The sequence below is a fragment of the Eriocheir sinensis genome, chromosome 3 (genome assembly GCF_024679095.1).
Source record: "Eriocheir sinensis breed Jianghai 21 chromosome 3, ASM2467909v1, whole genome shotgun sequence".
In the NCBI taxonomy this organism is placed as follows: Eukaryota; Metazoa; Arthropoda; class Malacostraca; order Decapoda; family Varunidae; genus Eriocheir; species Eriocheir sinensis.
Genome location: NC_066511.1, coordinates 11,060,919 through 11,084,695, shown reverse-complemented (window position 1 = coordinate 11,084,695; position 23,777 = coordinate 11,060,919). Strand labels below are relative to the sequence as shown.

Sequence of the window (23,777 nt, the reverse complement as noted above, 5' to 3'; positions counted from 1 at the left end):
TATGACTGTACTTTGTCTTCAGTTTTCAGTGACGCAAAATTACGTATACAGAAGTACTTCCTTTTCGCTGTCAATATCATCCGCTCTCTTCCTTTTATATAGCCTACTGATGTTCTGGTCAGCTGGGCAGGAAGCCATGATGTTGATTTCCATTCTGTGCTGCTCGACCTTTTGTTTATGTCTCAAGTGACAACCATTTTGGACACTTCAGCATAATACGACATTTTGGTCTCTGATACAAGAAGCGATCAGTGTTTTGTTTTCTTCAGCGAAGCTCCATTACCAGGGTTTAATATACAGCATAACATTGCAGCTTACATTTTCTAACATGATAGAGTGGTTGTGTTGTCATTTTTATAGTATCGAATCACCTCAACCTGATGCAGTCATAATGCGACCAGATAGAAAGTTCCTCCTTAATATACAATTTTAATTTCGTGGAATATATTTAGTATTTCTCCGTTTGGAATAAGTTATCAACAGAATCTTATCTGTTTTCTTCCTCTGCAAGTCTTGAACACCCAGAGAAGATTTTTTTTTTTTTTATCACAGTGTACATTTTACCTTTCATCTGAGAAAAAAATCTCTGGACGGGTTTTTCTCTCTAGACTCTACGAGGCTAGAGTCACGTGCATGTTCCCGGTGGAGTGTTCCTTGGCTTGCTCCGCCCACCTCCCCAAGCCTCGCCGACTGCCACTCCCCATAACCTAGCCCCCTTTCCCTCACCCTCCCCCTCTCCACGCCCCCACACCTCGCTGCGCCTCGGTGCCACTCCTCCTTGACACACCTGCTGGCAGTGGCTACTGTGCTACGTCATCACCACATCTTCCCTTCTTCCGTAACGTAGATTGCGGCCCCCGCCTTTGCTCAGCAGAGGGAAATAAAAGAAATAACCACCCAGCGGAACAATACTAGAAACAGCTGAATAGTAACCGGAATGAAAACAACAGCAACAACGAAGATGACAACAGCAACAACAGCAATAATAACAAAAATAACAACTAACAACATTAAGAAAACAACAACAATAAAAAAAATCGTTGCCAAACAAAAACAGCAAAAAAAAGACAACAGCAACAACAACAACAACAACAACAACAACAACAACAACAACAGCGGCAAAAATTGCAACTAATAAAATATCAGCAACTACTACTACTACTACTATTGCTACTACTACTACTACTACTACTACTACTACTAATAGTGCTTCTATCAAGCGCGCGCTCGCGCGCACACACACACACACACTCAAGGGGCCTCACATGGAAGACACAGAAGTTATGACTACTGATGAAATTGTTTGATGGAGTCGGTGCACGGCAGAAAGTTACTGGCTTATTCATGCCAAGTAGGAGGCTCTGGACACAAGTGGGGGAAGAAACAGGTAACACTAGATTAAATGACGAAGATATTATGAAATTCTTTAATAGTGTCATGTCAATATGAGCTTTCACCTGTTTTAATATTAGTAATAAATGCATAACTCCAAAAGCGTTACAACGAGGGATAAAACAACAATCGTTAAGATCGATTTGCCGTCGAAATAACTAAGGTGCGGTCACTAAAGCTTTCGTTCCCGTGTTGGCGTGAGGAGCTCAATGTGGCACAGTCGTTCAGAGGGTGAGACTAGTGCTGACCACTCTGTAAAGAACGCATCGGTTTGTTTTCAGTGTTGTTAAATGAAGTCGGCCGAATGTGAAATCACTTGTCATATTCGTTTCGTGGCTGAATGACTCGCATGAACACAAACTCAGATAAAAAAAACAAAGCTTATACTATATATTCTTGCCTGAAAAAATGAGCATGGACACCTGGATCCCCACACAGCCAACCCATGCAGGTGTTTATAATGAGAGGAACGGAAAGTAGGTGAAGCCAATATTAGCGACTCGTTTCCACCTCGTCCCTTCACTTACCTTAGTCCCCTCCCCACGTGAACACGCCCCCTTCTACCCCCTCCCTACCACTTTCCTTTTCTTCCCTCTCCACACACGACACCAACTTTTTATCGGGGAGTGTGGGAGGTGGTGGGGCGTGGGCAGGTGTGAGCGACGGGCGACTCCTCCCTGCTTACTCTGAAACATTAATGAAAGGAATACTTAAGTTGTTGACTCAGCGTTATTATTTAATGCCGAACTTTTTGCCTGCGGTGTTTACATTCGTAGGCCACCAACTTCCCCCTCGGTCCCTCTCTCCAGCCTTCGTGTTTCCCCGTCCGTTTCTTAAGTTCTTGGTTGATCTATCTTGCATATTTCATTGTTTATCTCATTTAGGGATCCACGTGGCCTATGTACGGCAAACACTCCAGGCTGTGAATGTCAAGGGAGGGTTTTATATAGTGAATTAAAATCTCTCTCTCTCTCTCTCTCTCTCTCTCTCTCTCTCTCTCTCTCTCTCTCTCTCTCTCTCTCTCTCTCTCTCTCTCTCTCTCTCTCTCTCTCTCTCTCTCTCTCTCTCTCTCTCTCTCTCTCTCTCTCTCTCTCTCTCTCTCTCTCTCTCTCTCTCTCTCTCTCTCTCTCTCTCTCTCTCTCTCTCTCTCTCTCTCTCTCTCTCTCTCTCTCTCTCTCTCTCTTTTATTTTTTTCTTTCTCTTTATCTTTCTCTCTTTTTTTCTTTCCCTCATTTTCTTTTTCTTTCTTTCTTTTTGTCTTTCTTTTTTCATTATTTTTTATTTATTTATTTGTTTATTCATTTAAGTTTTTCTCTAAGTATTTCTTTAATTATTTCTTTAATTATTTCTTTAATTCTCTTTAATTTTCTTTATTTTCTCTCTCTCTCTCTCTCTCTCTCTCTCTCTCTCTCTCTCTCTCTCTCTCTCTCTCTCTCTCTCTCTCTCTCTCTCTCTCTCTCGCTCTTTATCGGCTATCACGGGTTGTGTCTGGTTCAAGCACGATGTATTGGATTCGATGCCATGCGAAAGGCCAATGTATCTTTTTTTATTACCTGTTGGCTTATTCAATTCCTCACCTGATAGCGTGCGTACTTCATACCTACTTTCTCGCTGCTGTTGTATACGCATTTCTCTCGTGCATTGTTGATTTGTGTTACTCGTGTGCGGCGAAAGACCTTTGGCTGGCGAAATCTTTTGTTATTTGTCATATTTTCTATTTTTGAAGAGTAAAGGAGTCGGCGCAAGTGAAGTGAATTGAACATCATCTCTTTTGAATGCACTGTGTTGAGTGTGTGTGTGTGTGTGTGTGTGTGTGTGTGTGTGTGTGTGTAATAAACAGCGGCACCTAAGAGGAGAGCAGGTGAGGTGAGGCGAGAGGTGAGGGGAGTGTGGGCAGAGCAAAAGAGAGGAGAGTGAAGGTTTACGAAGAGAAAAAGGAAGGCTGTGGAGAGGAGACGAGAGGTTAAAAGGGAGGGAAAACTCTGAAGGATGAGTCCCATACTTCTGCCCTCCTTCTCCTTGACTCGTCCACTCTAAAGCTTCCTAGGCGTTTTTTTCTGTCTCTCTAGTTGTTGGTAAAAAAAAAGGCCACTCAACGAACATTCGACTGCCCTGCCTTGATTTTGTAACACTCCGTTTTTCAAATTTAATGTTACTGATAGAAACGCAAAGTGTATAGGGTTAACTGAAGTTAATATACTTAGGCAAGTATTGATTCGTTCTGAGCTTAATGATCAGCTGTAAAATGTTGTGAGCGACACTGATTACCTAAGGAAAAAGTACAGACATACACTGCTGCAGGTTCTCGCTCTCACCTACTTGCCTTGGCCTCCCCTCCTTGCCTGGTCTCTATGGCCTTATTCCCTAAGCTCAGGTGATCCTCTTACGTCTGAGGACTGAAAGCCACACGGCTGTCCTGACCGTCTCTAAGTCAGTCTGTTCAGTGAGTTTCAAAAGAGTAATGGGAAATCCGAACGAAAAGATGCAACTTGATTCTGCTGATATACTCTAGAGGCAACCTGGCCGATACTCTTATGTGATTTATATGGAAATAACCCGAGTGTTGATAGGGTGTCACCCTAATTTTCAAGAGAGATGTGGAGTTCAGAACTGTAGACACGTTATTTCTTAGGGATCTTTTTTTTTTTTTTTTTTAATTTAGGATGCGATCACTTAATTGTGGTGAGAATGACCTTGTGTCGGCAGGGTGCGTTTTTAAATTTCGCGACACACATCATGTGGAGCTGTTGACTCAAAAGCAGCTAGAGTCATAATCATTTTTAGGGGGTTCTTTTCTCCGTGCCCTTATTTCTGCGTGCCTCTCTCTGATGGGGGACTAAGCTGCTTACGCTCTTAAGTCCCATCACCCTCTCCCTACAAAGTTTACGCCGCACTCTCACGCCTCGCTTCCCGCCTGCCGGAAAATAATGTGAACCAAAGGTGTTGCACGGTGGGGCGGGAAGGCCGAGAAACATTGATTAATTCGGACTTAATAGAGGAGACACTGGATGCGCCTCGCCTCGCCACCTCCTGCCTTGTTACTCTTTGATAAACATGTGCATATTTTTTCTTTCCTAAATTCCGTTTTCCTTAATCAATTCCTGTTACGTCTTCGAGGTACTCTAAAGAAAACCTGCTAAGTATAAATCCGTACCCAGAGTAAAGGTGAAGCTAAATTTTGGGACCGGCGCTAAAGCCCCACTGGCCCTTGAGCCTGTGACAGGTAAGAACCCATTACCCCGGGACGCAAGGCCAGTGTGACATCCCGTTGACCACAGTTACCTTCCTTTGGTTTCCCTACGTACCCATTTATCGACCACGCCAAGTGAGAGGATGAAGGGCTGGGTGGGCTGCGCGCCATCACCCCGGGCCGGAATTCAAACCCAGGCCGGCGTTTCGTAGTTATCCGTGCTAACCAAAAGAAATATAATAATGCAAATAATCATGCACATTGGTAGTTTATAAATTAGTTAAAATCTAACGTTCATTGTGTTAAGAAACTTTTTTTTTTTACAACAAAGGAGACAGTTCAAGGGCACAAAAAAAGGAAACAATAATAAAAAAAAGCCCGCCGTGAATACCATGTAAAAAGCCACGATTGTTTTTGTTTTTTGCAAGCGAGTTTGTGGATGAGTTTGTACGTTACCCATCCTAGCGTCAGTCGTATGGTCAAGCAGGAATAATGAAAAGTTAATGTAAGGGAATTCTTATCAAGGCCGCTGCCTAGAAGGGGTCTGGAATGAGGTGGTATAAAAGGGAAACGGAGGCGCTCCATTTTAAATCACCCTCTTTTTTCTCTGACTCCTCCGCCATGTCTGTGTCCGTTCCTGTGTGGGGTGCAACGACATGTCAGCATTGAGGACTTTACTTACATAACCTTCCTAAACAGAGTAGAGTCAAAACTTGTTCGCTTCCCCCATTCGTCTCGTTTACATAATTGCCTGCCTTCAGCCACCTACAGTTCCCCGCCGCGGTGCTATCTTTGTTATCTTTTATCGCAATTTTCATTCTTGCTGCTTTATTGTGCTTATTATGAGTTCACTTGTCCTCTACTGACTTCTTTATCAAGCTCAAATTTATGCTCCTTACTTCAGTTATGTAAACTTCGACATTAGTTTCACTTCCTCACCTCCGTCTGGTAAGCTCTGGATCACTCTCCTCCTTTCCTTGTTTTCTCCTTACTCCGACAAAAGGTGTCAGGAGCTGAATAAACGTTTATTGTCATTCTGAACCTTTGCGTTGTTTTGTATTTGTTTCGCCCTAAATTGAGACGTGATCCCCTGCGAGGGACTGTAATAGTGTCGCTGAACTGATGGTCTCTTGTGAAGCCTTTGTCCGCCGGTCCGACCGTGCGTCCTCCCGTCCCAAGGAAGGGGAGAAGAGAGGACAGGGGAATTAGTGAGTAAAGGGAGGTTTGCGTATCGAGTGTTGACTCTCTACGATGGAAATTACTTTGAAAATTAGCTTGATTGACATTCTTGTGGTCTACCTTTGAGAGTCATGTAGCAAGTTGTTACTTACTCACGAGCACTTTTCTTTCTCTAACCTACACTTTCCTTCTTTATAGTAAACTAATTTAAAAACATTTTTCGATATATTAGAAAATTCTCAGCGGCGTGCGGCTGACTTTTAAGAAGATTTTTTTTCAAAATTCATTTCCTTGTAGTTAACTATTGCAAAGATACTTTTTTTCTTTTGATTACAGAAAACACTTTGACCATCAGACATAATTAAGACATTACAACTACCTAGGTTACATAAGGTACAGAGCAGGTGATGCAAAATGGTTCTTGCAGGTCAAAGCACAAAGAAAAAAAACATGAAGTAACTGTCAGGATGGACGATGGACACCTTGGGCTGCTTCCGTGAGAGTGCGTGTATTCGGTTGGAAAAGAAAAGCAGATATATACCCTGTTCTTTATTTTGTCATTTCTCCTCACGTTCCGGCTTCCACTTGAGTGCTGTTCATCTACTTATCATGGTGGCGGTGGGAAAAGGCATGGGGTTCGGCTTGACACAGGCACAGCAGATACTTAAGAAGGAGGGACTGAGGAGACAAGATTCACGTTAAAAAAAAAATAAGGGCACTGAGGAAGAAAGCGGCGGGAGGGGGAATAAAGCAAGCAAGCAAGAGCCCGCCAGAGAACCAAGTTATGCATGCCGCCCTCTGTGGAAAATCGCTTGGCAAGGACTCGGCATTTCCTCATGAAGTCTTGAGTCAGATGAGACGTTTCTGTGATCCTCTTCCTCCTTCTTATTCCCTCCTCCTTCTAATCTTCCTCCTCCTCCTCCTAGCAAGATCTCAACAACGTAAACAGACAGCAAGACTTTCACACAAGCTCGAATTACTAGCATCCTAAGCCGCACCATTAATGGGATAGAAAGGAAGACGAGAGGGACCCAAAAAAGCTTGAGAAGGACGTAGGAGAATGCTCGAACGGTTACTCTTATAGTTAATTTTTGTGTAACTTTGGATAATCACCGTCCTCCACTTTCTCCTCTTCCTCTTCCTCTGTTTCCCCTTCCGTTTGTGTACTTTTCCCTCACATATTTATCTCCCATTTTCCTTTCCTCTTTCTTCTTTCTCCCTTCCTTTCCCTCTCTCCCCTCTCTCCTTTTCCTTTCCCCTCTCCTTTTTCCTCCCTTCTTTCCCTCCCTCACCTATCTCTTCTTTTATTTCTTCTTCCTCTCTTCCCATCATAACTTCTCTTCCTTTCCTCTCTCCCCTCTCACCTCCTCCTTACCTCGTCTTCCCCTCTTCCCCTCATTCCCTTCCCTCTTCCTTTCCTCTCAACCATCTCAACTCTCTTCCATTGCCTTCTCTTCCCCTCTTCCCCTTCCTTCTTCCTTTCCTCACTCCCCCACTCCACTTCCTTTGCTTCCTCTTCCTCTCTTCCCCTCATTCCCTCCCCTCTTCCTTTCCTCTCTCCCCTCTCTCCTCTCTTCCTCTACTTCCTCTTCCTCTGTTTCCCCTTAATCCCATCCCCTCTTCCTTTCCCTCCTCTTCCTTACCATCACCCCCATCACCACCACCGTCTCCAGCACCATCACCACCGCGTCTACTACCATCACCACCACTGCCACCACCACCACTACAACCACCATCAGCATCAAAAACAAGTCGCTAGAAATCAGAGTTCGCGGCGAGGACATCAGTAGAACAGTATCAGTGTCCCCAAGGCCGCCGCTGCCCTGCTAATGACTCCCTGACGGCCCCCTTATCCTTACGCACCTTTACTATCCCTTCCCCCTTTCTCTCTCTCTCTCTCTCTCTCCTCTTCTTTATCTTCCTCTGTCCTCCTCGTCCATCCTCTCTCCTCCTCAACACTTAATATGTCTCACAGTGATGACGATAACGATGATGATAACGATGAAGGTGATGTTCGCACTTAAATATCGCTTAGTTCAGCTGCGTGAGTTGGGTGACGATGGCCGTTACACACATATCCCTTTTCCCACCTTCTGTTTTAATTAAGGAACTGCTGTATTTGAAAGAAGCAGTGGGGAACGTAAACAGCTTGACCGGGGACACACTAAGGGTCATATTATAAGACATTTCGCCGCCCAAGAACACCTATTTGACAAGGCTTTCGTAGGAGTTGTGGGCATTTCCAGGGGAAGTTATATGACCCTGGTGATAGTGTGACCCTTCTTCTGTACCGTGAACCTCAAGAAACACCCATTAGAACCCGACTGACCCCCTCTTTGACCTTCAGAAATAGCTGATGTGAGAAGGGAAAGTGTCTTATAATGCCTATCAAAGTTTAAGACTAGAGTACCCAACCCCCTCTCTTGACAACACTTATTATCATCACCTCTCTTGGTAAACGTCTCCGGTTTCAATTAAGGAACAGGTAGATGATGGCATGACAGGCCGGCAATGTAAACAAATCTTGAGGGGGTAACAGACTAACATCCAATCGTATCCAAGCATCTCCTTCGACAACGGCCCCTTTTTCCATTGTCCTTTATTGTCTCTGGAACTTAAGTCGTAAAACATCGTCGGTATTAAAGAAGTGATGGATAATATGAACAGCCACTACAACTTATTCACAGCCTCTATTTTTTAATAATCCCTCCACGTTTGTCTTCTTTTGTTTTGTCCATGTTAGGGGTCACCACAACGGATCATCTCTCTCCACCTCTCTCCATCTTCTGCCTCTCTTTGAACAGTCATCACTCCATACTCACAGCTCATATTTTCTTCTTTCGTCACCATTTCCTCCACATTTGTCTTCTTCTTATGTCTTGTCTATGTTAGAGTCACCAAAGCGCATCGTCTCTCTCCACCCGTCTCTGTCCTCTGCCTCTCCGTCTGTCACTTCAACTTCCTATAATTATATCCTCGTCTATGGCGTCCTCATCCTTGGTCTTTGTCTTCTTCTCCATCCTGGCAGCTCCATCCTCAGCATTCTCCTCCCATCATATTCTGCAAACCTCCTCCTTGGCCTTCCTCCTCTTTTCCTCCCTGGCACCTCCATCCTCAGCATCCTCTTCCTAACATATGCTGCATCTCATCCTTAACTTTCCTCTCCTTTTCCTCCCTGGCAACTCCATTTTCAGCATCCTCTTCCTAACATATGCTGCATTTCTTTGACCTTTCTCTTCTCCTCCCTGGCAGCTCCATCTTCAGCATCCTCTTCCTAACATATGCTGCATCTCATCCTTAACTTTCCTCTCCTTTTCCTCCCTGGCAACTCCATTTTCAGCATCCTCTTCCTAACATATGCTGCATTTCTTTGACCTTTCTCTTCTCCTCCCTGGCAGCTCCATCTTCAGCATCCTCTTCCTAACATATGCTGCATCTCATCCTTAACTTTCCTCTCCTTTTCCTCCCTGGCAACTCCATTTTCAGCATCCTCTTCCTAACATATGCTGCATTTCTTTGACCTTTCTCCTCTTTTCCTCCCTGGCAGCTCCATCTTCAGCATCCTCTTCCTAACATATGCTGCATCTCATCCTTAACTTTCCTCTCCTTTTCCTCCCTGGCAACTCCATTTTCAGCATCCTCTTCTTAACATATGCTGCATTTCTTTGACCTTTCTCTTCTCCTCCCTGGCAGCTACATCCTCAGCATCCTCTTCCTAACATATGCTGCATTTCTTTGACCTTTCTCTTCTTCTCCTCCCTGGCAGCTCCATCCTCAACATTCTCTTCCCAACATATTCTACATCTCTTCCTTGGCCTCCCTCTTCTATTCCCTGGCAACTCCATTCTCAGCATCCTCTTCCTAACATATGCTGCATTTATTTGACCCTTCCCTCCTTTTCCTCCTTAGCAACTCCATCCTCATCATCTTCTTCCTAACATATGCTGCATCTCTTCCTTGGCCTCCCTCTTCTATTCCCTGGCAACTCCATTCTCAGCATCCTCTTCGTAACATATGCTTCATTTCATCCTTGGCATTCCTCTTCTTCTCTTCCCTGGCAGCTTCATTCTCAGCATCCTCCTCTTAACTTATGCTGCATTTATTTGACCTTTCTCTTCTTCTCTTCCCTGGCAGCTTCATCCTCATCATACTCTCCCTAACATATGCTGCATCTCTTCTTTGGCTTCCCTCTTCTATTCCCTGGCAACTCCATCCTCATCATCCTCTTCCCAACATGTACTGCATCTCTCCTTTGCGTGTGTATATGGGTTGAAGTGTAACCTCCTTTCCTTCCTCCAGGCTACGGCGCGGCGGCCCCCAAGACTCAGAAGGGGAAGATCTTTTGCATTTTTTATGGCCTCGTCGGCTGCTCCTCCGGGATCCTCTTCTTCAACCTGTTCCTGGAGCGCATCATCACCCTGCTCGCCTTCATCATGAGGTCAGTGACGTGCATCCTCGGCCTCTCCTGACCTCGTTTTATGTTTTGTGGCGAGAGAGAGAGAGAGAGAGAGAGAGAGAGAGAGAGAGAGAGAGAGAGAGAGAGAGAGAGAGAGAGAGAGAGAGAGAGAGAGAAAGGAAAAAAGAAAGAAGGAAGGAAAGAAAGAGAGAAAAATACAGACACCTACACCCACACATTCATACATGTAGGTAGACGAGCCTCGCTTCCGTAAAAAAAAAAAAAAAGCTTTGTTCGTTGAAACTAATCGCGTTAGTGTTCATTCAGGTGTACTATTACTTTTGATTTTTTTTCTTTTTCATTCATAAGCACAGTCTAAGTATAAACGTGCGCTAGAAGTATGTCCATATAGAGTATGTTTGCTAGTTCGTACTTAGGAATATTCTGGAAAATGAGCGGGGGCACAAAAACTAACTATTGTCAAAAATATATATTTAAAAAAAATCTTTCATTTGGCAAAGGTTCATTTCCATACACAACCTTAATATTCCAAATCAATACTATTTTTTTTTCTGACCGAGCCATGAGTGTGAAAACTGTGCGCATTGATAAATGTTGGTGTTTTCTTTTGTCCCCCCAACAGGAGACGCCACGAGAGGAATCAGCGGAAGCGAATGGCGGCCATCCAAAGGGCCCAGGGGGTGGTGGAGAACGGCCAAAGGAGAACCTCGCAGGACTCCATGGAGGACGGGAGCCTCAGCGCCTGGAAGCCCTCCGTGTACTGGGTGATGTTCTACCTCTCCATCGCCTCCATCATCGTCGCCTTCCTGGGGGCCATCATGTTCATGGAGGTGTGTGTGTGTGTGTGTGTGAGTGAGTGAGAGAAAGAGAGAGAGAGAGAATATCATGGTTGATATTTTTTTTTTACGTCTACGCCTATAGCGCCGGTAGGCTTGCTTGAGGGGCCTGGACAGTAATCGGCCCAAGCCCGTCATGGCGCAGGCAAGTGTTTATAGTGGCGCCATCTTCTCTTGGCTCATGCTGCCCCCCGGAACTCATTCTTGATTAACTTGGACGGTTTCCCCTAGAGTCCGGGTTGAAGGATGGTCTTCATGACAGCATGTGGGTAGTTTTAAGTCACTCGGCGGTGACTGAAAAATCGGAGGTGGTAGCGTGGGGATTCGAATTCGCGTCGTCCATCACGCGGTGAATGTGGGCCCAGCACGCTACCACTCAGCCACCGAATACTCACCTACACCCCTTCGCCTCTCACATCAACTATTTACAAAGGCCAGCAAGGAAATCAGTTGCGTTCTCATGAGTGCTTTCTTAGGTCCAGGTTACGGAGGAAAGGTCAAACCACCACCTTCCCAGACTTCCCAAGAAAATGTTCAAAATCCCTATGAAAGCCTTGTCAAATGTGCCCTGCTAATGACTCCCTGACGGCCCCCTTATCCTTACGCACCTTTACTATCTCTCTCTCTCTCTCTCTCTCTCTCTCTCTCGTTTAGAATATGGGCCTATATCTCACAAATATTTGAAATCCTTAAATCTATATCGTAAAGAAATATGTAGCTCAGCATATTCAAAGCTGATTTAAAAGAACCGACGAAAGAAATACCAAAGTTTTATCAAACCACTAGACAATAACACTCTAAAGAATGGCTGTACATCTCACTGGAACACCGTTGGGTTGTTGGCGAGTTGCAGAGTAACTGATTTGCCACAGTATACCTTTGAAGATTATGAAGCACGTATTTTTGCCAGCAGGAGGCTGTGTATGTCTACCTCGGTTAGTACTGCCCAACATTCACCCCTTCCTTCCCTCCTCTTTCTCGTCCTTTTTATTCTCCTTTTCCTTTCCTTTATTTTTATCTTTCACCTCGATTATCCCTTGGATATTCCCTTTCTGCCTTTTTTTTTCTCTCTCTTCTCATCCGTTCTCTTCCTTTCACCGACCGAGACAGAATCATTTTGCGATATCATTCTTCTTCTTATTTTCCTATTTTTTGTCTATGCCCTCGAAGAGAATATGGAACGCGAGTTTGATATGGTGAAAATGATGTGGTGGTCGAGAGTGAGTGAAGATGATGTGTGGTGGTCGAGTTTGATGAAGTGGAAGGTGGTTTGTGGTGGTCGAGTTTGATGAAGTGGAAGATGATGTGTGGTGGTCGAGTTTGATGAAGTAGAAGGTGGTTTGTGGTGGTCGAGTTTAATGAAGTGGAAGATGATGTGTGGTGGTCGAGTTTGATGAAGTGGAAGATGATGTGTGGTGGTCGAGTTTGATGAAGTGGAAGGTGGTTTGTGGTGGTCGAGTTCGATGAAGTGGAAGGTGGTTTGTGGTGGTCGAGTTTGATGAAGTGGAAGGTGGTTTGTGGTGGTCGAGTTTGATGAAGTGGAAGGTGGTTTGTGGTGGTCGAGTTCGATGAAGTGGAAGGTGGTTTGTGGTGGTCGAGTTTGATGAAGTGGAAGGTGGTTTGTGGTGGTCGAGTTTGATGAAGTGGAAGATGATGTGTGGTGGTCGAGTTTGATGAAGTGGAAGATGATGTGTGGTGGTCGACTTTGATGAAGTGGAAGATGATGTGTGGTGGTCGACTTTGATGAAGTGGAAGATGATGTGTGGTGGTCGAGTTTGATGAAGTGGAAGATGATATGTGGTGGTCGAGTTTGATGAAGTGGAAGATGATGTGTTGTGGTCGAGTTTGACTGAGTAAAGATAATGTGCTGTGGTCGAGTTTGATATGGTGAGGATGATGTGTAGTGGTTGATTTTTTTGTATTTTTTTTTTTTTTTACAGCTGAGGAGACAGTTCAAGGGCGTAAAGAAAAATATAAAAAAAAAGGTCCGCTACTTACTGCTCCTGAATAGAGGTCAAAGGAGTGTCCAAAAGAGAGGTCAATTTCGGGAGGAGAGGTGTCCTGATACCCTCCTCTTGAAAGAGTTCAAGTCGTAGGCAAGAGGAAATACAGATGAAGGAAGATTGTTCCAGAGTTTACCAGCGTGAGGGATGAAAGAGTGAAGATGCTGGTTGGCTCTTGCATAAGGGGTTTGGACAGTATAGGGATGAGCATGAGTAGAAAGTCGTTTGCAGCGGGGCCGCGGGAGGGTGGAAGGCATGCAATTAGCAAGTTCAGAAGAGCAGTCAGCATGAAAATATCGATAGAAGATAGAAAGAGAGGCAACATGGCGGCGGAATTTAAGAGGTAGAAGACTATCAGTATGAGCCTAGAGCTGATGAGACGAAGAGCCTTTGACTCCACTCTGTCAAGGAGAGCTGTGTGAGTGGAGCCCCCACACACATGAGATGCATACTCCATACGAGGGCGGACAAGGCCCCTGTAAATGGATAGCAACTGTGTGGGGGAGAAGAACTGGCGGAGACGGTACAGAACGCCCAGCCTCGAGGAAGCTGATTTAGTAAGAGATGAGATATGAAGTTTCCAGTTGAAATTTTGAGTTAAGGATAGACCGAGGATGTTTAGTGTTGAAGGTGATAGCTGAGTGTTGTCAAAGAATAGGGGATAGTTGTTTGGAAGATTGTGTCGAGTGGATAGGTGGAAAAACTGTGTTTTTGAGGCGTTGAAGAACACCAGGTTCCTCTTGCCCCAATCGGAAATAATAGTAAGGTCTGAGGCTAAGCGTTCTGTTGCCTCCAGCCTTGAATCGTTAAGTTCCTGTAGGGTGGGTCTTCTATTAAAAGAAGTTGAGTAATGCAGAGTGGAGTCATCGGCGTAAGAAAGGAAAGGACAGTTCGTTTTGGAAAGAAGATCATCAATGAACAACAGAAAGAGAGTGGGAGATAGGACAGAACCATGTGGGACACCACTGTTAATAGGTTTAGGAGAAGAACAGTGATCGTCCACCACAGCAGAAATAGAACGGTCAGAAAGGAAACTGGAGATAAAGGTACAGAGAGAAGGATAGAAACCGTAGGAGGGTAGTTTGGAAAGCAAAGATTTTTGCCAGACCCTATCAAAAGCTTTTGATATGTCCAGCGCAATAGCAAAGGTTTCACCGAAACGGCTAAGAGAGGATGACCAAGAGTCAGTTAAGAAGGCTGGGAGATCACCAGTAGAACGCCCCTTGCGGAACCCATACTGGCGATCAGATAGAAGGTCAGAAGTAGAAAGGTGCTTTTGAATCTTCCGGTTAAGGATTGATTCAAAAGCTTTAGATAGACAAGAAAGTAAAGCTTTAGGACGATAGTTTGAGGGATTGGAACGGTCACCCTTCTTAGACATAGGCTGTATGAAGGCATACTTCCAGCAGGAAGGAAAGGTAGATGTTAACAGGAAGAGACGAAAGAATTTGACCAGGCAGGGTGACAGCACGGAGGCACAGTTTTTAAGGACAATAGGAGGCACTCCATCAGGTCCATAAGCTTTCTGAGGATTGAGGCCAGAAAGGACACAGAAAACATCATTTTGAAGAATTTTTATAACAGGCATAAAAGAGTCAGAGGGTGGATGAGAAGGAGGAATATGCCCAGAATCGTCCAGAGTGGAGTTTTTAGAAAAAGTTTGAGAGAAGAGTTCAGCCTTAGAGATAGATGAGACGGCAGTGTTGCCGTCAGGACTGAGGAGTGGAGGGAAAGATGAAGAAGTGATGTTGGAGGAGATGTTTTTGGCTAGATGCCAGAAGTCACGGGATGGAGTGAAGATGATGAGCGGTGGTCAAGAGTTGCCTAACATTATCTCCCATCTTCCATCTTTGCAGGTCGAGGAGTGGACTTACGAGAACGCCATCTACTTCTGCTTTGTGTCCTTCTCTACCATTGGGTTTGGCGACTTTGTCTCCGCTCAGGTAGGCTGCTTTCTATATGACAAGCTATCCACACCAGCTAATCTAATATCCGTCAACACTCACACTAGCACACAGTTACGTTTGTATTATGTGGTTCTCTACTTCAGCACAGTCAAGGGTAGTGTCATGGCTTTGCATTCCCGGTGTGATTCATATTTCTTACTCTGCTCGCTGATTTATAACGTAATAAGTGCAAGGCCCTCGTAATGGCATACTAAGCTACTAATATTTAATAGTAATATATTACTGGGACATCTAACATAGTATAAACATATCAATAATAACATTTAATATATTCCTTGCCACCCGTAAATTATAATAGTATAACCAGTGAACACACTCAATTAGAGTGAGATGTGTTGTGCTGCTTCTTGACGGTGTCTTGTGCTTCAGCAACCCAACGTGTTCTACGGGCCAGCCCTGCACACCTACCGCTTCTTCAACTTCATTGTCCTGGGGTTGGGCTGCTGCTGCATCTACTCCCTCTTTAACGTTATCTCCATAATCATCAAACAATTTCTCAACTTTATCATTAAGGTAACTCATCGCCACGCATCCTTACATTTCAAAAGAGACTTTTCAGTGTTGCTTATATATTTTTTTTAAATTTCCTACGATTGAAAATAGCACATATATGAAAATATTGGTCGAGTTCCGTAGCTGCCTCCCCCGCACTATGGCATTATTAAACGCTTGTCCCGTGACCCAAGGGTAGGGCAGGGTTGGAACCATGGGATGAACACAGTTGACGGCCCACATAAAGATGGCGGACAGCAACACCCAGGCAAGCCTGCGGTTATCCAAAGCAGTAGGAGGATGCAAAAGAGGCTGAATCTTGAGGGTGAGGGATTATGCTGAGGTGACAGTGTCCCACTTGTTTTCATCATGTTCGACTATTTTCAGTTAACTACTTGAGATAAGCATTCTACAATGAGACTACTACCCACATCATTGCCGTTGGTGGTGAGCGTCATAAACGGTCTGGAAGTGCTTCTAGTACTTCCAGCATTGATAGAGGAAGGAGAGATTTGAGCCTTTGTCCGCCATCTTCGTTACTACGGGCCGCGCACTGCCTCCCCAGCCGTTGTCTGACCCCCTCCCCCCCCCCCCACCCACCCGCAAAGAAATGTAAATCCGCGCTTTAAGTGTGCGGCCTGTTGCTGCTAGTTTCCTCCCCCCTCCTCATTATCTTATCACCTGAAGTTTCAGATACTCAAAGCCTTAACTAGCATCCACTTTTTTATCTTTTTTTCTTGCGGAACCTTTGAAACACTACTTGTTACACTCGTTTTTTATTTGCAGACGATTTACTCTTTGATGACGAAAGCATAAAAGCAACTTTGTAGAACTCGATTACTCACTTGTCTTTTCAATACTGCATAAAATGTCCGCTGTTAAAATGAAAGGTTGATGCAAATGTCAGTGTGAGAAGATGAGTATATTAGCAAGTTCTGTGGCTGAAGGAGACGCTCCATGGCAGGCACACCCGGCGCTCGTCAAGCAGCCGAGGCGAACTGAACGAAAATTAAATAAATGAATAAAAGTAAATAAACAGATGAATAATAATAATAATAATAATAATAATAATAATAATAATAATAATAATAATAATAATAATAATAATAATAATAATAATAATAATAATAATAATAATAATAATAATAATAATAATGATAATAATAACAATAACAATAATAATAATAATAATAATAATAATAATAATAATAATAATAATAATAATAATAATAATAATAATAATAATAATAATAATAATAATAATAATAATAATAATAATAATAATAATAATAATAATAATAATAATAATAATAATAATAATAATAATAATAATAATAATAATAATAATAATAATAATAATAATAATAATAATAATAATAATAATAAGAAGAAGAAGAAGAAGAAGAAGAAGAAAAAGAAAAAGAAAAGAAAAGAAAAGAAAAGAAAAGAAAAGAAAAGAAAAGAAAAGAAAAAAAAGAAAAGAAAAAAGAAAAAGAAAAAGAAGAAGAAGAAGAAGAAGAAGAAGAAGAAGAAGAAGAAGAAGAAGAAAAAGAAGAAGAATGGTATATAATAATAATAACAATAAAAAAAATGATGAAGAGGAGCTCCATCGATCATATGTTGTTATATTTTTATCATCCTTTGAGCACAGATTACTTGCTACTCGTCTATCATTATGTGATTTATGATGCAGTGTGTTGACGAGCCGTGTTGTGTGTGGGTGACGGGTCACAGTGTGGAGGAGAAGGAAAAGACAAGCTAAAGGTGTTAAATGTATTTTCAATTTTGAGCAAATGATTCTGACTGAATTTTCATTGAATCCCACATGCCAATCGTGTTCTTGTATGTAATATATATATATATATATATATATATAGATATATATATATCTATATCTCTATATATATATATATATATAATATTCCCACCACAGCGGACTGCAACTTGCTGCGCGGGCGGCCAGTGCACATCAGCAGGGCGCAGAAACACAGTGTCCCCCTCACGTCAACAGAAACTCTCCATCAAGCGGTTGGATGGAGACATTGACTCCGTGTACGGATCGGAGACGGAGAGAAAGCTGTCCGGCGAGATGGTGTCCATGAGGAATACATCTCCACGAACAAGGTGAGGAACTGCAGGCCAGAGTATGGGGAGGGAGTAATGTTTAGGGCGGGTACAGAATTAGAAATCGAGGAAAGGGATCGATATATTTTTTTTACATCAAAGGACACGACTCAAGGGCAACAAAATGAGTACAAAAAGCCCGCTACTCGTCGCTCCCATAAAAGATAAAAGTAAAGATCAGTCAACAGAGAGGTCAATTTCGGGTGGAGAGGTGTCTTGATACACTCTTCTTGAAAGGGATCAAGTCATAGGTAGCAGGAAATACAGACGAAGGAAGGCTGTTCCAGAGATTACCAGTGAAGGGGATGAAATAATGGAGATGCTGGTTAACTCTTGCATAAGGGGTTTGGACAGTATAGGGATGAGCATGAGTAGAAAGTCGTGTGCAGCGGGGCCGCAAGAGGAGGGGAGGCATGCAGTTAGCAAATTCAGAAGAGCAGTCAGCATGAAAATATCGATAGAAGATAGAAAGAGAGGCAACATGGCGGCGGAATTTAAGAGGTAGAAGGTTGTCAGTAAGAGGAGGAGAGCTGATGAGACGAAAAGCCTTATAGACTCCACTCTGTCCCGGAGAGCTGTGTGAGTGGAGCCCCTCGACACGTGAGATGCATACTCCATACAAGGGATATGGTTTATGTGTTGAAGTAAAAAGTTAAATACTAACTGCAGGGGAAAAAATGTGATGGTTGGGAATAGTTTTTTTTTTTTCGGATAAGACAAGACGAGTAAAGATTTATATTGTTTATGCATAGTATCTATTTATAACTAGTTATAGGTCTTCGAGTTCTACTGGTCTGAACACTATCGTTGTGACCAGAAATTTTATGTATTAGTTCTGCTCGATGTTTGGCCATTCTTCCCATACTTCAGTGGGAGTGAAAATAACTTACCACAACATACTTCAAAACCATTCACATGGTACCGGTTTCCTTTGCAGCAAATTTTCACTATATTGTATATACTATATATTTTTACCTTGAAAGAAGTTCGTGAACTTGCTTGAAACCATTTAGTTTGAGCCCCTTGACCAACAAGATCTAAGTCACGTCATCAGGAGTTGATTGGTTAATTACATTGTTTTCTTGCGTATAGCCACAAACTTGTTCAGGATGATATTGACTTACATGAAGAGCTATGTATAACTGTTATGTATATTTAACTTGCCTCACCAACAGAGGCTGCGTGAACATAACTTGAGCACACTAATGGAAATATTATTTTCTTTAAGTTTCTATTTAGTCTTTATATTTCATATTTCTTTCTTTTTGTCTTTCTTTTGTCTTTTTTTACTCTTGTCTTTTTTTCATTTGTTTTCTTTTGTCTTTCGTATTTATATATTCCTGTGACGTCACATCATAAATAGGAAAATGTCATGTAATTAATTAAAGTTTCTACTTTTATAATGTTGCTTTGCCCTCTGGTACAGATACAGGTACTGGACCTCCCGCGAATACAAGAACAGGTACACACTCGTGCATGTATCCACGTACTCACTGCAGCACTCTGTTGGGCTTCATAAACCACACTCATGTAGCTGTACTCATGTACTCACGTAGTCAAATATTTCAACCATAGGGCTGTTCTATAGCATCAGGAATTGATAAGTATTCTCAAGTTTATCACACGCAGTCATAAATGTGATACACGTATCTAACCTTATTGACTCTTAAGCTTTGATACATGTAGTTTGAAGCTTACCATGTGCAGCCATTCATATCTCTGAACCACCGGACTCTCCGTGCTGTTTTGAAGGACAGAAGAGTTGTAGCGGTGTGCATTTCATCTCTTATTCTTATTGGCCAGTAAGATTTTTGTATGCCATTTAGGGGGGGGGTTTTAGATCATCAGTTGACCTTTTTATGTAGGAATATAAAATTAGTCCTTTCAATATATATATATATATATATATATATATATATATATATATATATATATATATATATATATATATATATATATATATATATATTAGGCGAAAGAGAAGACCGAGTAAAACAATAGAACTAAATTACCTATTCATAATGTTTAAAATCAAATTCATCATTTTAAATTTTAAACAACCCTCCATAAAAGTATAAATATATTTTTTCTCTCAGGTAATCTTGAAGCGTCTGGGCCATGCTTGTGCATGTATGTTTATATACACAATTGTTTACGAATTCCCAAATAGTTAAATGAGCAAAACAAAAGTGTCCGGAGTAGTGGGAACTATCAGAGCTGTGATAGAATTTGAAAATATATAGTAAATGGTGGCGATCAAAGTATTCCTTAGAACTAATTTGATGCATTTTCCGTCTCTCCCCGAGAGCTATAGTTACACCTTCCGTCATAGTAATAGGCTTTCTTAATCATTATGGCTTAAAGGAAAATGTAGCTTTAGGCATCATGGGTTCCTGCGGAGAGGGAGTTTTAAACTTGTCAGTGTTTAGTGTTCAAGCAGGGGCCTTATTTCCAGCCTGAGCTCCCTGACTGGAAACCCCTCCCACGAGAGTTTTTGTATTTCCCCAGAGCAAGAGACAAACAAACTTACTTCTTTCTGGGGTGCCGCCTCACGTGTACGAGAAAGGGCAAGTTGTACAAAAAAAAGTGTCACTGAGATGTTACAAAAACCAAAGCAGCATCACCAGCAGCAACAGTAGCAATAATAGTAGTAGTAGTAGTAGCAGTAGTAGTAGTAGTAGTAGTAGCGTTAGTAATAAGAGTAAATAGCAGTAGTAGTTACTTTAGTAGTAATATTTTTTGTGTAATTTCCTCAGATTCCCCCAACATGGGGCTGTCTTCTCTCGTCGTTATTTGAAGGTTATCATAGTAAAATTCTGTAATGTATAATTTTGTCTTACAAACGATTTCTCACTGGCCTGCTTCTGTCAACGGCAATGAATATTGCATTTCTTATTACGCCTGTTCAGTATTGTTTTTTTATGAGACCACAACTTCAGTATTTAAAAAAAAAAATCGCTGAATTTATGCACTAACACACTTCTGTTGCACTGCCATCACAAGAGTGTCTTGTCTGCGGCAGCCTCCACACCAGACCTTGTCACCGCTAGTTTTTACACCTAGAGTAATCTACACCCGCCACCACCGAGAGAGAGAGAGAGAGAGAGAGAGAGAGAGAGAGAGAGAGAGAGAGAGAGAGAGAGAGAGAGAGAGAGAGAGAGAGAGAGAGAGAGAGAGAGAGAGAGAGAGAGAGAGAGAGAGAGAGAGAGAGAGAGAGAGAGAGAGAGAGAGAGAGAGAGAGAGAGAGAGAGAGAGAGAGAGAGAGAATCAGAATCAGAATCAGAAACTTTATTTCCATTTATACAATGGTTATTCTTTACTGGCTTAAAACTATTAAACACGGTATATGGAGTACGATAAAATTTACAGATAATCCTTAAAATATAACTAGAATATAATTGCTGCTAAAAATAAAGTGTGGACTAATATCTAGGACATCATGCTAAACATTATATGATAAAATGTAATAAGAGTAATCAGTATGATTAGTTTCCTGAGCTATCTTGCGAGAGGTGTTTCTTCAGATTGACCTTAAAGGTATGCAGACTGTGACAATTCTTTACTTTTGTGGGGAGGTTATTCCATAGTTTTGGCCCTCTGACTGTGATAGATCGGGACCCAATGTCAGTGCGTGTTTTTGGTACATAGAGGAGATTTTGTTGTCTTGTGTTTGTGTCAATTATTTGTCCTACTTGTGGAAAGGAGAATAGCCATTCAGGAAAATACTTCTTCAGTGCTTTGAATACTATGATGCACTGTTCAAAAATGCACTTCTCAATATTTGGCCATTGTAGTTCCTTTAAGAGTGGGCTAACATGGTCAAATTTGGCTCCTCCAGTAACCACTTTTGCAGCAAAATTATGTAGCTTCTGAACCCTATTCAGCTGTGTGATATTTGTAGTGCCCCAAACAGTTATCCCATAGTTAAGGTGACTTGAAGCAAGTGTCTGAACCACTATTAGCCTGGCTTCTCTGCTGAGCAAGTCTTGAAAACGATTGATGTACATAAGCATGCCAGATACTTTTTTACTCATTTCTGTCACGTGCATATCAAACAACATGTTACTGTCGAAGTGTAGCCCCAAGTTTTTGACATTTTGGCAAGGTTTAACTAAGGCACCCCCTACTTTGATTGTGGTGGAGAGAGAGAGAGAGAGAGAGAGAGAGAGAGAGAGAGAGAGAGAGAGAGAGATTTTCACCTGATAATGATAAATATAACGAGGATGCTGATGATGACGGTGATGGTGGTTGCGTGAATTGTTATCTTGTAGACAAATAATTTGTCAACATATACAAGCACAAGAGTCCTGACACATTATCTCCCTAGAACCAATCAATAAATCACATGATGGCCGGGTTATCATCTCTCTCTCTCTCACACACACACACACACACACATAGCTACCAACATAGGTATATTACATATGGCCCACCAATCATAGATGAACTTTGCTTTGCTTTGGTACTGACTGTGCTCAACTCGACAGGTTTCTCTGGCGGTGATGCAGAAACAACTGTACGAGACAGCACAGCTAGGCCGAGGACAGGCCGCGGCCAGCCACCAAAGGCCACCCTCGGACGAGCGCTTCACCCCAGGCAAGGTTGGGCCGCTGGCCATCGCCTCCTCTAAGCTGTTTGAGGGTCGCTCCTAACAAACTACTTTGAGTGGCATTTGTTTCACCTCTGCTGAAAAGCAAAGGTGCAAATGTAGTAGAGTTATACATATTTTCATACCCATGGTTATTTTTGCCAAATGTAAATGTTATTGGCGTGTTTGTTCATCTGTAGTGATAAGTAATTAGAGGAAGGTTGTGGTACTCCAGAGAAATCTTGCTCAGAAATACTTTGTTCCCTATGTTATAGTGATTTTTTTTATGAACAAGGTAGCGAATTAACTAGAGAGATCATTTGTCTTGTTTCAACTCTACAGTATACTGGACTTACTGATGTATACCCTCTGTCTAACATAAATAAATAAAAAATCACTTTGCACTTGTATGTTTCATTTTTTCACCATTGTAGTCATAAAGACTGCCTCCAATGCTCTATGACCCCATGTGCATGAATGTCATACTCATGAAATTAAATAAATCGAATTGTTATTTTGTGGTTGGGTTTTCTTCTGCTCGTCAGCCAACACTGCGCGGCCATGAGTGGTTGCCACAGCAACCACAAGCAGGAAAATACACCTATGCTTCTCGTCAGCTCCCCGTCCGTCTGTACTAGAGTAGTTGTATCGGATATCAGATTTCCGAGATCCGCGGATGCGGATGTCTATGCGGATGTCATATGTACATATTTTGCGGATGCGGAAGCGGATGTGGATATCTGTTTCTACCAAACTGCGGATGCGGATGCGGATATGAAATTATGACATCCTCACGGATGCGGATGCGGATGCAGATGCAGATGTTTGATAATTCATTATATACTATATAATGAATTACCAAAATCCTGAACACATGGTAATTACACTTCCGCTGTGAAAAATCTGCTTCATCGGCAATTCTGCTCATACGCCGCCACACCGCCGGGCACACGCCACAACACGACACTCATGCGACAAGAAGTGCTCAGCGCTGCCAGTTCATATTTTTCAGTCGTATCTTTGTATAATTACACAATATATAGTTAATGAAGAAGCACTAAACTCTTTCTTGTGAACTTTAAGACGGAGTAGGGTCTACATACACATTACACAGACATGCATAATGCATGTATATATTTTTTACAAACAGAAATACGTACATACACACACCGTCACACGACACACACAGTCACACACATTATCAGAAACACACACAACCTTTCTCTCTCTCTCTCTCTCTCTCTCTCTCTCTCTCTCTCTCTCTCTCTCTCTCTCTCTCTCTCTCTCTCTCTCTCTCTCTCTCTGCTGCTGCTTCCATTTATACTTACATAATATTACATAATACAGTACTATTACACAGTACATACATACATACTTTTACAAATTACATGACACTACGTACTACATAGTCACTATGTAAAATTATCTCCATACTCCTGCCCTTCCGCAAAACTCTTGACACATTAGGTTGTGTAAATTTAAAAAAAAGAATACAAGGTGTAATATTTTAGCAGCTACATAGTTAAGCAAAACATGCATTAATTCATTTTCTTCAACTTCGCAAGCTTTTTACTATGTAGTCTGCACTC

General features: G+C 42.3%; 1 protein-coding gene across 1 annotated transcript in view; it reads left to right on the top strand.

Annotated features, from left to right (window-relative positions):
- The window catches only part of LOC127004980 (potassium channel subfamily K member 13-like), a 96,294-nt gene extending 73,699 nt beyond the window's left edge, over positions 1-22,595 (top strand). The window contains 7 exon segments of the mRNA XM_050873356.1: positions 10,061-10,199; positions 10,801-11,008; positions 14,874-14,960; positions 15,354-15,497; positions 17,410-17,575; positions 17,578-17,600; positions 22,088-22,595. Coding sequence (XP_050729313.1) covers positions 10,061-10,199; positions 10,801-11,008; positions 14,874-14,960; positions 15,354-15,497; positions 17,410-17,575; positions 17,578-17,600; positions 22,088-22,252 — 932 coding nt within the window. The 3' untranslated portion in view covers positions 22,253-22,595.
- The last annotated feature ends 1,182 nt before the right edge of the window (positions 22,596-23,777 follow it).